The sequence below is a fragment of the Spermophilus citellus genome (genome assembly GCF_964194105.1).
Source record: "Spermophilus citellus genome assembly, chromosome: 4".
Lineage (NCBI taxonomy): Eukaryota > Metazoa > Chordata > Mammalia > Rodentia > Sciuridae > Spermophilus > Spermophilus citellus.
Genome location: NC_138185.1, coordinates 133,911,129 through 133,925,660, shown reverse-complemented (window position 1 = coordinate 133,925,660; position 14,532 = coordinate 133,911,129). Strand labels below are relative to the sequence as shown.

General features: G+C 40.7%; 1 protein-coding gene across 1 annotated transcript in view; it reads right to left on the bottom strand.

The window, feature by feature from the left end:
- Positions 1-5,364, bottom strand: part of SLC30A4 (solute carrier family 30 member 4) — a 34,128-nt gene extending 28,764 nt beyond the window's left edge. The window contains exons 1-2 of the mRNA XM_081290719.1: positions 4,645-5,364; positions 4,019-4,512 (exon numbers count right to left, since the gene is read on the bottom strand). Coding sequence (XP_081146845.1) covers positions 4,019-4,409 — 391 coding nt within the window. The 5' untranslated portion in view covers positions 4,410-4,512; positions 4,645-5,364. The remainder of the gene's footprint in view (positions 1-4,018; positions 4,513-4,644) is intronic.
- Between the last annotated feature and the right edge of the window lie 9,168 nt (positions 5,365-14,532).

Sequence of the window (14,532 nt, the reverse complement as noted above, 5' to 3'; positions counted from 1 at the left end):
TTTTTTAAACATATACCTATGATAAAAGTTTATAACTGAGAAGAGATTTTAACAAGAGTCCATAATAAAATAGAACAATGATAGCAATGTAGTATAATCAAAAGTTATGTGTAGATAAGCTAGACAAAGGGATGATTCACATTCTGGGCAGGACAAAGCAGGACAGTGTGAGATTTCATCACAATACCCAGAACAATGAGCATTTTAAAACTTATGAATTGTTTATTTCTGGAACTTTCCATTTAATATTTTTGGGCTGTGATTGTGGTTAACTAAAACCAAGGAGAGCAAAACCACAGAAAGTGAAATTGAGGATAAGGGGTGACTACAGTGTTCTCTTTTTTTGGATTTTTGGGACACTTGTTTGCCTTGTCTGACTTCTAAGTTAGAGTTCCTCAAGACTGAAGCCTTCTAGGTAATTTTACTCATTCCTGTGGCATCACATACTGCATCTCTCTCTACTTTGACCTCTCTTCTGAACCACAGACTCATATTTAATAGCCCACTAGACATCTCCACTTGACTATTCCATACATATGAAAACAACTCTTGAACCCTTGCCCAAATCCTGCTCTGCATTCTATTCCTGCTTCATAAATAATGCCTTTCCACACACTGAACTGCTTAGGTAAGAAACTTCAGAATCACTTCCTGACATTTCTTTTTCATTAATCCCCACATCCAAATCATCAGCCAGTTTTATCAATGTTCCATCTAGACTGTTCTCAATCAGTTCATTTTTCTACATCTACTCTATAGTCTAAGCCAAAACTGCTTATCTGGACCTCTGTAACAGTTTACTTTCACCCATTCTTGTACCCTCCAACCTATTCTCCACATAATAGCCAGAGTAATCTTTTGAAAAGACAAATGCCATCATGTTGCTCTCCTACTCAAGCCCTTCACTGGCTTCCCATTGTATTTAGAAGAACTATACTCATCTCACTCAATGTGGCCTATCAGGACCTGCTTATCTGGTCCTGCTGCCTCTTTCCCACATGCTCACTACATTCCTGCCATACTGGCCCTCTTTTTAAGTTTCCTTTAAAGAATTGAAGACTTTAGAACCTTTGTACATGCTGTTCTCTTTGCCTGGATAACTTCTGTTATTCTCTTTTGGTTTAAATGTACTTAGCTCATGCATAAACTATGTCCCACTGGTTTCTATGTCTTATAGTACATTGTTCTTTTTCTTCATAATACTTAAAACAATTAATCATGTCTATTCATTTAATACCTTTTTTCTTTAGATGAAATGCTTCAGATAGTAGGAATCCTACTAGGTTTTTTTTTGGTCCATTATATATCTAGAACATGTAGTGGCATATAGTATATATTTAAAAAATACTTGCTGAATGACGGAAGAAAAAAATGGATGTTGCCCAATGTCCTAGAGCAAGTTAGTAGCAAAGCTAAGATTTAAAACCAAGTCTTCTCTTTCAGATCTTCAAATTACTTCATGTTTCATTACTACATACTTCCTACATGAGATGCTTTATTTCTAAGTCCTTTGAACATACTTTAATATCCTATTATAAAAACTTCTAAACAACATTCTGAATTGTTTATGTCTATACTAAGTATTATCATCTCTGTATTATTTAATAAGAGTTTCATATTTGAAAATAAAGTCAGTATTTAAAAGGAAATACTTATTATGGTTTTCACTAAATAATAATTACCAAATTAGAGATTCTCAAAATGGGAAGTCAGGCCAATTATATCTTAATGACTTTCACTTAGGTGAAATAAACTCTAAAGTAAGGGGGAAAATTGTGGTTAATTACTTGAACTTCAAACATCACAAAGTCTGAATGTTTCAATATTCTTGTTGTATGAATTTGGGCAAATTACCAAATTTTAATCTGCTGAGATTGTGCCCCATCTGGACACAGTTTGCCCCTATCTTTGAATTTCTTTATAGCTTAAACATTTATAAGTGTCTAACAGAGAAAAATTAATTCAATAAAAAATTTAATTATTGAATGTCTGCTTTGTGCCCATCTCTGTTTAAGGTTCTGGGAATTCAGCCTATATTTCAGTGCAGGAAGAGATACTAAACAAATAAATACACAAATAAGATAATTTCAGGTGCTGAGGGCTTTGAAAGTTAGAGATGGTAAAGAAGACAAAGAGTAATTTCCTTCAGTCTATCAGAAAAAGGTCTCTCAGGTGTTTTCTGAGTCAAGAATTCAAGAAATTAGGGCTGGGCTTGTGGCTCAGGGTAGAGTACTTGCCTAGCATGTGCGAGGCCCTGGGTTTGATCCTCAGCACCACATAAAAATAACTAAATAAAATAAAGGTATTGTGTCCAACTAAAAAATAAATATTAAAAAAAGAATACAAGAAATTAGCCAAGAAAAGATATGGGAAAAGGAAATCCACATAAAACCCTGACCTATTAGTAGACCATGAAATTAGCATTCTAAGGCATAAATGAACAAATATTAGGACACATCACCTAATTTTTATTTTAATTATACATGTGTTTACACACATGCATATGTGTACATGTACATACATACATATGTATGCATGAATGTCTACACAAGTCACAATGTTAAGTGCATTTCTCACTATTGAGAGGTCAGAAAAAAAAAATCACTGATGTAGAGAATCCAACCAGTTTGAAGGCATTAGGGTAAGGAAAAGCTATGTGATTCCTGAGAAGACAAAGATCAGTATGGCTTAAGTTAACACTTAGGAGGAATGATATGCAATGAGGTAGGAAATGGGTATAATTTTTCTATGTAAAGCTTTCAGTCAAGCATTTAAAATCTAGACTACCAATTGGTTCTCATCATGGTTCATCAAAGAGATAACATGAGAGGATCAGCTCCTTGCTTTAATGTCACTTTGTAAAAACTGTTATTAGGAGAAGTTGACAATTATACTTGGCCCTCCATATCTGCAGGTTCTCTATCCTTGGATTCAACCATTCATGAATGAAAAACATCTGGAAAAAACAAAACAAACAAAAAAGCAAACCCAACACTGCATCTGTACTCAACATGCAGACTTTTTCTTTTTTGTTAATTATTCTCTAAACAATACAATTTATATAGCATTTACATTGTATTTAGTACTATAATTTAGAGATGACTTAAAGTTTATGGGAAAATGTATGTAGGTTATATGCAAATAACTGCATCATTTTATATAAGGCGCGTGAGCATCTTCAGATTCAGGTGAGAGGGAGGTCCTGGAACCAATCGCCCTTGGATAAAGAAGGGTGACTATGCACTACCCTAACAATGAAAGTAACCTCTAAGAATTTCTTATACTGAAAATGTATTATTTGCAATAATTAAAAAATGAAAAAGAAAATCAAATTCATAGAACTGGTGGAGCCCTCTGGTTCATTTCAGAGTATCCTTACAATGAAAAACTTTCAAGTTAGTTGGTAGTGTTGACTTTTACAAATCCATTGACTATAAATTCAAAAGGAAATGGTAATAAAGAGACTGAGTAAGTCAAACGTAAGAAAAAAAAATCAGAAGTCTTGGACTGTGGACGTGGCTCTTCCATTAGCCACCAAAGTAGCCTCACAGTTTATGCAACCCATTTAGGCTTTCAGAATTCTTATGTGTGATTAAAAAGGTACAGCAGGTGTTCAATAACATCTCTTAATACTGTAAAATTCTATGGTTCTACTTTAGACTCATTTGCTACTTTTAACATTGCAAAAATTAATCTGGTGTTTTATCATGATTGTTTTTTAAAAGAGGAAGTTACACGATATACAATGAAGATAATATCAACTTTACAGTAAATGACACGGGCGTTTGAAGAACTAGAAGATAAAGGCACAGTTGTCTCAGGAAGTGGTCGTACTTACTACTTAAGGCTGATGCCCTTTGGAATCCTGTGGCTTTTTCACATCCTAAGATCAGTATCTTGATACATAACAAACTTCCTGAAAAGAAAGCTTAAATCTCAAATCGTGTGTCACTAACTACAGCCTGACAAAGACTCTCAAGGCAAAGTAAACAGAAAGTGAGTTGGCAACACAACTCACCTACAAGTTCTCCAATCATGAAAAGCAAGTAAAGGACGGCGGCAATGGTCAACCTGGTTTTCACCTTTCTCTGCTTCACTAACTCTCTCCGTTTGCTGCAGCTGTCACAGGGGTCCACCTTCAAACTCAGCTGACTGTTGGTCAAAGGTAAGTCCTGGTCCAATAAGGAATCATCGTCGGTCTGGAGGGCCGGGTGCGCCCCGTTGATAGGCCTTTCTGGGACTTCAGAGTCATCGTCGGCCACCACGACTCGAAGTTTATTAAACCGAGAAAGCCCCTGGTCGCCCACCTCGTCCGAGAAGTCAAAGGCGCTGGTGTCATTTAAGAACAGCGGCGCGTCGTCCTTCCTCAGCAGAGATTTGAGGCGCTTCCACGCGCTAGAGCCGGCCATGGCAGAGGTTCAGCGGAACCGCTGGGTGCAGGCAGCCGGCCGGCGGCCCCTACTTCACGGGCGCGCCGGTTCCCGAGGGCTGTGCCGCGCGTCCCTCCCCATCCTGTGGAAAACGAAACACGTTACCAATTAAAGGCGCCCCAACACTGCCCACAAGTTCCGAAGGCGCGGACTGCGGGGAGCAGGGCCGGCCCCAAGGCGCGGCCGGGGATCTGCGAGGGGGCGGCGCACCTACCTGGGGCGCCGCCGCGGGGCCACTGCTCATCTCCCCGCCCCCGGCCGGCTCGGCGGGGCCGGCTCTCGCTGTTCCGCCCGGGGTCGCGGGGGAGCGGGGCCGTGCTCGAGCCTGCCGCGCCCGCCGCTCAAGACCAGCTCCCGGGTCCGACAGGCTCGGGGCCCGGCGCCGCCTCTCTCCGCCCTGCGCGAGGCCGCGCGCGTGCGCCGGGCAAGGCGCGCGAGGGAGGGGTCGGCGCGGGGACACGCAGGCCCGCCGTACAGCCCTGGGCGCCCGCGGGGGCGGGGCGGGACGGGCGCGCGCCGAGCCCCCGGCGTCTCACTGCTGGAGCTGACGGCCTCCCGGTCCTTCGCGCGGCCAGAGCCCCCGCGGCTGTGCCCGGAGAGGGCGGGGCTTGGGCCGCCCTTCCACCTACCCCGGAGGCGTGTGCGCGCGGAGCTGGGGTTCGCGGGCCAAGTGGATGGGTTCGAATGGTCCAGCCCGGAGCTGGGCGTACCTACCTGGGGGTCGTCCACTCAGAATCTCAGGACCGATCTTGGTCGTGGATGCTCCGCAGAAAACAAATTTAGTGCTCTTGTACTGGGTGGGAAGCCAAGCAGCTTTTCTCTCCCCGAGTTGCTACCTTTCTGGCAAATTGGCAAAATTTGCTGCACAGCCAGGTCAATCCTATATGATCGGTTCTGTGTCCTGCCCTATGTTTATTATGATTTTTTTCCATCAAATATGTGTTGTCCTCCTGTGTAATTTCTGCCACGTTCCTTTTGCCGTTGAGGTATTACAATATGTACTAATCCCAAGCACAGAAAGTCTAGTAGCTATTTGGCCTTTGGTTCTGTTTGACAAATAACATAATAAGTTCTGAATAGTAGTTTCTGATTTAAACCTAAGTTTGAATGGCAAAATGGAAAGGCAGAGTGATCTCCTCTTTCCCCCACAAAGTCTCAAAGATTCATAATCTAGGTTTTCTGTGTGGATTCTAGGGGGTTCAGTAGATCTTTAAATGTAAAAATTTTTGAGTGTATTTTCCTTAGAGTTTTGATTTTGTTTTTTGGTTTTGGTACTGGGGATTGAAACCAGGGGCGCTGAACTACTGAGCCACACCCCCAGCCCTTTTAATATTTTATTTGGAGACAGGGTCTCCTTGAATTGCTTAGGGCCTGGCTAAATTGCAGAGGCTGGCTTTGAACTCTGATCCTTCTGCCTCAGCCTCCCGAGCCACTGGGATTACAGGCATTTGCCACCCAGGCCCAGTTTTCCTTAGCTTTAATCCATTCTCAAATGGAGCTAAAACTCAAGTTTAAAAACACTGCCAGGAGAATTCATTTATAGGTCAAACCCCTAGCTTCTACTTGGAGTGGAATTGTGAGGCAAACTCCTGTGTTTATGCATGTTATGTTTTTACACAGTCTATGTGTCTTTCCAAGTTACAAGTCAGAAAAAATAAAGTCACATGAAACATTTTCCTCTGAAGGTCAGTCAGAATCTTGTATACTCAAGAGCAAGAGCAGTAACTGCTTCTGAACTCCATAGCAATCCCTCACTTTTTGAATGCTCACTACATTCCGGCAGAGTTATGGTCGTGGAATTAAGTCTGAACAGAGACTCCATGATTCTAAAATCATGAAGGAAAGAATGTTTTCCAAAATTTCACTAACCAGGACCCTCTGGTCTTAATCAGCTGAAGGAAGAGAGCTTCTTGGGGATTGCTTTCCTAGCCCCAAATATCTTAATCCACCCAATTTTGGGAATAGGGTTTTTAAAATTTCACTTTGTTTTATGTCTGAAGTTTTATTAATGAGAGATAGAGATGAACAAAGTGAAGATTTCAGGAGTGTCATACTATCTTTAGAATAATTTCTTCAAATGATATTTCATGTAAGAAAAGGGGATGGATGATTTCAGGAAAAGATGAGGCAAGGGCATGGGTTGTTTTGTGCATTTACAGTAAGCTTCGTAGAGGAAGGCTGCAGTTCTGCATCCCACTGTGTTTTTACTATTTTGTCCACTGGATCCTGGAGAGAGTTTTGGGAGGACAAAAAAACTCTATATGGTGATTGTTAAGGTAGATCCATAAATTCTATGATAGCTCTCTCTCTTAAGAAGTGGAGCTTAATTCCCTTCCTCTTGTTTGTGTGGTTCACTTCATGATAGCATATGACCTATAAAGAACAGAATATGGTAAAAGTGACTGTGATTTATGAAACTAGGTCATCAAAGACATTGCAACTGCCTCCTTATTCTCATTTTTGAATCATTTGTACTGGAAGAGCTGGCTACCATGTCTTCAGGAAAACTCAAGCAGCACCATGGAAAGGCCCATGTAAGGGGGAACTGAGGCCTACTGCCAAGAGCCGTGTGAGTGAACCATATTGGAGGTGAACCCTTCAGCCCCAGCAAGGTTTATAGAAGACTTCACCATGGGCAATGTGGACTGAAACCTCATGTGAGATCTTAGGCCAGAACCACCCAGTTAAGCTATTCTCAGACGACCCACAGAAACTTTCTGACATATTAAATAAAATGTTTATTGTTTTAAAATGAAAAGTTTTGTAGTAGTTTGTCATTATGTAGTAGATAACTAATATGCTATATATCAATCTTACTCTACAGCAAGAAATACTCTTATTATTTAATTACATGGGCTCTTGTTTCTAGCCCTACCCTGAGACTAATGACATGATTTTTATCCTTGAGCTTTAAAAAAGGCTAAACAGTCTCCTGTGAATAGGTGTGGAAGGTAACCACCATTTGCAACCTTATTTCTATGCATTCAGAGTTTGTAACAATAGACAAATGAATTTCTTAAACATGACCCACTTGTAATCTCAGTACTGCCTGCAATTCTGCTAGCTATTGCTCAGTATGCATTTTTTTTAAATAAAAGACTTCATACTTCTTCACAGTCTGAAGAACTTTTTGCATGGAAGATATAAAAATTTGCCAACCATTTAGCACATCTCTTTACCAGGTGATCCATAATCTTCAGATTGTAAGTAATAGTAGAGGCCTATGAGTTCAGTTGAAAGGTATACCTTGGGGCAGTTAACTGGGAATAAATAAAATATCCTATGTCAAAATCTGTTTTCTGGCCCAGATATCTCTTGGGGAAAAAAAAAAAGACATTGCTAAACACAATACCACAGCTAATATTTACTTAAGGCTTATTTACATACCAGGCAACATGCAGGGGACCTGACTTATATGAGCTCATTTAGTTCTTACAAAATCACTAGGAAGAAGTTAGTGATTAAAAGCATTGAAGGTCTTGGAGTCAGACTGCTTGTGTTTGAATTCTGGCTTCACCCTTCACTGTCATATGATCTCTGTAACTAAATCTCTTTGTGTTTCAGGGTTTTTTTTACATACCAAATGGGAATGACAATAGTACCTACTTTATGGCGTTGTAGAAAAGACTAAATAAGATAACATGTGTAAAGCATGTAAAGTTAGGACATATAGTTCCTAGCACATAGTAAGTGTTCAATCAATGCCAGCTATTACTGTTACATAGATGAAGATAGTTTCAGGGAGGACAGAGTGAGAACTCAGTTCCAAATGAGTTTGGTTTCAGAGCTCAAACTCTTAATAATTTTCTACACTGTTTCCTTCACTATTTTTGGCATTTATATATATAAATTATATATATATATATATATATATATTATTTGTTCTAATTTGTCATCATGACAGCAGAATGCATTTCGATTCATTGTATATAAATGGAGCACAACTTTTAATTTCTCTGGTTGTATGTTATGTAGAGTCGCACCATATTAGCAGTAATATATGAACTTAGGGTAATGCCATTCATCTCATCCCACCATCTTTTCTGCTCTCATCTCCCCTCCGCTTCCCTCTCTCCTGTTGCCCAAAGTTCCTCCATTCTCCCCATGCCCCCACCCCATCATGATGGATCAGCATCCACATATCAGAGAAAACATTTGGCCTTTGATTTTTTGGGATTGTCTTACTTCACTTAGCATGATATTTCTCTAATGCCATCCATTTACCTGCAAATGCCATAATTTTATTCTCTTTTAATGCTGAGTAAAATTCCATTGTGTATATATAGCACAACTTCTTTTTCCATTCATCTTTTGAAGGGCATCCAGGTTGGTTCCACAGTTTAGCTATTGTTAATTGAGCTGCTATGAACATTGATGAGGCTGTGTCACTATAGTATGCTGATTTTAAGTTCTTTGGGTATAGACCAAGGAGTGGGATAACTCAGTCAAATGGTGGTTCCATTCCAAGTTTTCTAAGGAATCTCCATACTGCTTTCCATAGTGGTTGCACCAATTTGCAGTGCCACCAGAAATGTATGAGTGTACCCTTTTCTCCACATACTTGCCAACACTTATTGCTTGTATTCTTGATAATTGCCATTCTGACTGGAGTGAGAGGAAATCTTGGACTAGTTTTGATTTGCGTTTATCTAATTACTAGAGAAGTTGAACAATTTTTTCATATATTTGTTGATCAATTGTGTATCTTTTTCTGAGAAGTGTATGTTCAGTTCCTTCACTTTCTTTTTGCACATAAATGGAATAATCTGCAGAAAAGCATCTAGACTCCTAGAAGCAAGCAAGCATATTAGGAGCAATCCCTGTTTCATATATAAAGAATTTGCCAGCAATTGGAGATCTCAGTGTCATTCTATGAAATCCTCCTTGGAAATGAGTGAAAAAAAAGTAGAAGAATTTTTTTTTAAATTGAAATATGGTGCCCCTTGGTTAACAAATTCAAACGCTGCATATTCTCTATCCTGAGAATTGCTTTTTAAAATAGGAGTATGTGGCTGTAGGAGGATCTATAGGATGTTTTGGAATATATCTACCCATCCTTTCTAGGAGGGGATGGAAGCTGCTGGACATGTATGAACAAGGGTTAGTGATGTGATGTATAACTATGGTGAATGTATTTATGGGTTACTCTGTTAACAAAGTGGCTGGAGTTTCAATTTAACCATCCTTCAAGTGAGGAGCCAGCGGGGACCCAGCAAAGATAAGAAAATTGCCCAAGGACAGAAAACCCCTGTCCAAGAAAGATAGGAGATAAATGAGAGAGTATCTGGCTCAAGGGCCCATCAACCTTGTCAAGCAAACCAATCTGTAAGCCAAAACTCTCAATAAAGTTCATTGCTTTCATATTTTGCACCACACACCCTTAGTTTTAAAAGTAAATATTTATTTACTCTATTTTTCTTTAACCAAGTCTGGCTGAAATTAGATGGAACAGAGGTCCCAGATCTCTTGGTCGCTCTGAGTGTTGGGGTCACTTTCCTTTCATTGGTGCCGAAAACCCGGGAAGAGGGTTAAAACCCACTTTTGGGTCCCTCTTCCTTCAGAAGTGCCATTCGCCAGATGACCTGAACCCATTTTCTCCACCACCAGAACTCCATCCACCACCAGCCTTCGATTGGTGAGTTTCCCCTTCCTGGAGTCCTAAACCCAATGGTGGTGGAGAATTTGACCATTGATCGTCCAGCAAACCTCTTCGCCCACCTGCAGAGAGGAAAGCACCCCACCACAGCCTTTAAGGCCACGGTGGCCCTCAGGGACTCTTTCCTTGGGCAGATTCGACTCTAGGGTTCAAAATTATTTCCCTTCCCCTTCCCAGCTGGTAGTTTACCAGCACATGCTTTGTAGGTCTCCCTCGAAGGACTGTGTAACCTCCAGGAACACATGACAGAGAACTAAACATCACACCCCACCCAGACTTTCACAGTTTCGGGCCAAGTAGGAATGATGCATGGCAATTTCCTTGTCAGCCTACCCAATGTTGCTTAGAGGAAGGACTCTCCATTGTGGAAATGGGCTTGCCTTGGACCCAGGTCATTTGCAATGACATTGCATGAATGTTTGAGAGTTTTGATTTGAAAGGTGACCTTGCTCAGGGATTAGGGCGGATCCCGGTTTAGGGTGGATCTGGGTTTAGGGTGGATCCTGCTGGAAAAAGGGCATATCCTGCTGCCTCAGGTGCCCACTCCTTGAGTTCCCGTGGAGTTCTCGCGGGATTCAGAAGGTATTGGGTATGCAGAGCCCGGTGGAGGCAGTGTATTTTCCAAGAACGTCCGTGTAGAGTGCGGGTGAGAGTTCGAGGAATAAAGAATTGCTGTTTGAATCTACAAGGCTGTGAGTGGCTCGTGATTTTGTGCCCAGTAGCCCATTAAATTCATGTCCTTGAATATTTAGTTTTAGCATTGGGCGAGAATCTAAATTTAAAGACAGCATAGCCCAATCTACACCTGTGGAGCCTAATCCCCTGGAACCTCTTTCTACACTATGACTGTGTAGAAAGAGGTCCTAGTCCTCACACCTTTAAGACTCTGCCGCTACAGAGACGCTTACCCTCCCCTTCCTCTCTCTCTCTCCCTCTTTCTGGCCCTGGGAGTATCCAGCCTCTCCAGGAGGGGTCCCGAAAAGCCTTGGCTAAGGTCTTCCACAGCACCAGCCCCGTCCAGGATGGGAACCTCGACTCTCAGGATTCGGTGACGACCAATCTCTGCAGCTCGAACTTGCCACTAGGCACTCTTAATTTTTGGCTCTAGCGGGGATGCCCCTTTTGCCAATAAATCAGTTTCCTCCCCTTCCCTTATAATACATTTGCGTTCCCTTCCTTCTCCCTTATACTATGTTTGCGACATGGGTAATGCGTCCTCTCTGCCGGTTGACTCTCCCTTACAATGCCTCTCGGATAACCTCAAAACCCTCTCCTTGACTCCAGACATCAAACCCAAAAAATCAAATATAGCACGTAGGATTGGCCCACTTATCCCTTAGACAACAAAAGCAATGGCCCCCTTTTGGGTCTCTGAATCCCTCCATTCTAAGGGGTCTGTACAATTACTGTGAACATTCGAAAAAATGGGTAAAGAGCTGCTATGTCCAAGCTTTCTTCTTGCTTGTGCTCTCTGCACCTCTTGCAAACCTCTACAAATTTTTCTAGCTTGCAAACCAACCTCCACAACCACCGATCCCCAATCTTCTCCTCCGACTCATCCACTACTTTTGACCCTGCTGATGAACCTCCATCCTATCACCCAGCTGGAATAGGTCCTCACCCTCAACCTTCTGCCCCAGCCCCTCCACCATCTTCCCTGCCTCAATAACCTGCTTTCTCCCCTCCAATTACTAGATCAAAAACCCAAACCACCGCCCTTCCTCAAACCGTTGCCCCCTTGCTGAGGTAGCAGGTACTGAAGTTATTCCTCTACCCACTCACTCCTCTCTTCTCCTGTCAGTGCCCACATCCGGTCCCACCAGATCCTCTTACCAGTTAACTCAAAGCTCAAACTAGCTGAGCTAGCTCTCGGACCCCTATCCGAGGTCCAGTGAAAATGGCCTTTAAAGTTGCTTTGTCATCACTGAAAACAAGGTTACTAAGAATTAAAGTCCCTTACAGGCTTTTTGGGATATTTGCTCCCATCTTCCCCTCTGCTCTACCAGTTCTACTGCTCAAGTTTTCCTTGCTAGGGAAAATCCCAAACCCCTTTCCCATTATTCTTTTACATCTTCTTCCTCATTCTCAGATACACTTGAGCTGCTCTCAGTCCTGCCTTCTAGTCTTCCCCCTCCCTATCCATCCCACAGAAAAGTTTTAACTGACCTTCTCCAGAATCTTCACCTTAGCTGATTTTAGGACTGTCAGCAAAGAGTCCATACAGAAAAGTTTAATGTAGACAAACTTCCACTTTTCGTGTTGCCCTGTTTTACTTGGCCACTGGCTGGGAAAAATCAGCACTCCAGGTGCTGGATACCCCCTTACTATTTTTCACAAAAATATGTAAACAAGGCCTCTGGCCTTCAGCTGGGGCTTCACAGTGATGATTACATTTCTAAGATAAGGAAGTTATTAAGCTTCATGGTAATAGCTGGCAGGGAGAAAAAAGAAAGGGGAGAAAAAGCTCTCCCCTTCCCAGGTGTCCTTGAAGGGTTAACTTGCCCAGAACAGAGAGAAAAAAAAAAAAAAAAGAAGAAAAACTTCTGCAGACTGTGAATTTCTGAGCCCCTCCCCTTACATGCTGGGTGCAAAATTCTGAAACTACCTAAACTTGGAGTTCAGGGGATTAATTGATTACAGCAGAAGCTGTGCCCTCTGAATCTGGCTGCAACCAAATAAAACTGTTTCCCTACCTTCGGTGCTATCTTAGGTTCCCTGCCTTGTCCATCCCTACAACAGTATAATTCTATATACTTAAACATTGTTTATGTTTTCATGAAATGGTAAGCAGATGTGATTAATTGTGTACTGCAAATAACAGAATATCTCTTATTAAAATGGAATAATTTGCCAAAATTCAGAAATTTATAAGGATTGTTTCAAAGTGTGAATAAAAAAGGAGTTAACAGATGGGAAAGAGAAATTAGAAGGTTCTAAGTATGGATTTAATAGAAGAAAAATGTGTTTCTGGATAAGTGAGTCTATGTGATTATGTAAATAAGAGGGTTTAAGCAAGTGATAAAGAAGGTCTGTGTAAGTTGGTTATATATGTAAGTTTTTTGAGCAAGTAATCTTGAAGGAATTAAGCATTATACAACTATGGTTAAACAACAACTGTTATTTTGCAATATTGTAATATGTTATTTCTTTAAGAGCTAAATTTGATTAATATAAAAACATCAATGTAATTGTGGTACTATTACTCTTCTTTGTATATTAAATGTGTTCACATTTTCCAGGTATATAGGTCTTTAAGATAAAAGCTTTAAAAAAATTATATCAAGCTGGTGTTCTCCAAAAGGTTGCATGGTAATTTTAGGCTTATAAAAATAACATATTGGAGATTTATTTATATCATTTAATTTTCTATAACTGTACCTGTTATCAATAAGATAAATATGAAGTTCTATACACTGGGTACAATTTAAATGTAATATCCTATTGTTTTAGCTAGTATTCATGTGACATCAAGCAAACTTTATATAAAGTAAACTTTATATAAAGATATTTAAAAACAAAGATCAGCTTCAATACTAGAACACTTTATCTAAGATTATAAGAGCCCCACCTTACCTGAGATAAGGCTCTGCCTCCCATCTTACTACATGTCAGAATGACTTTGCTAGATGTTTAAGATCAAGACTTAAAATTAAATTTAAATTAAAATGGCCAAGAAAACCAATATTTGGCTCTTACCCTCTGAGTCAGTCTGAATCTAGGGAACAGGGAACTTCTCTAAAGAGCTTTGCAACTCTGGGCCACATAACCTCCTGATCTTTATTGCAGCAGTACAACAGAGGAGAAAAAGGGGGGGGGGGGCGCAGGGGAAGGTTTTTATAGCCCTTCTGCTGTGCTGCCTAAATCTAACAGGGTCTCTGGGTTTGCAAGCTGCCTTATTGGCACAAGCGGGGTTAAGTGTTCACACTTGACACAAACAGGTGATAAAGGACCAGACAGAGGTTTGAGTACGTGGGTTATCCTGCAGCTAACATTCATTCAGCCTGCCCTGCAGACAACTTAGTTCAGCCTGTCCTGCACCAAACACTTTGAGCTTTTCCCAGAATTCCTTTGTAAATAAAGGTGGCATTATTTTTTTTCACACAAGTATCTTTATGTTGGCCCTCTAAGAATTAAATGTAACAAGTTCAGCAGCTATTTAACTGCCTGTGCTTCCTAAAGCAAAAACAAAAATAACCTAAGTTGAAACCTAACCTAAGTTACCTTTAATGGTTTTGAGATGACTATAGGTACACACATGACTGAGCAGAATTTACTACCTTAATCACAAAGATCTTAGTGTATGATTTACAATACACAATAATGCCTCATAATCACTTTGCCAGGTGGTAATTAGGTATAAATTCTTGTAATTATTACAGCTATTTTATAGTGACCAATTAAGTTTTTTTTTTTTTTTTAGAGAGAGAGAATTTTTTAATATTTATT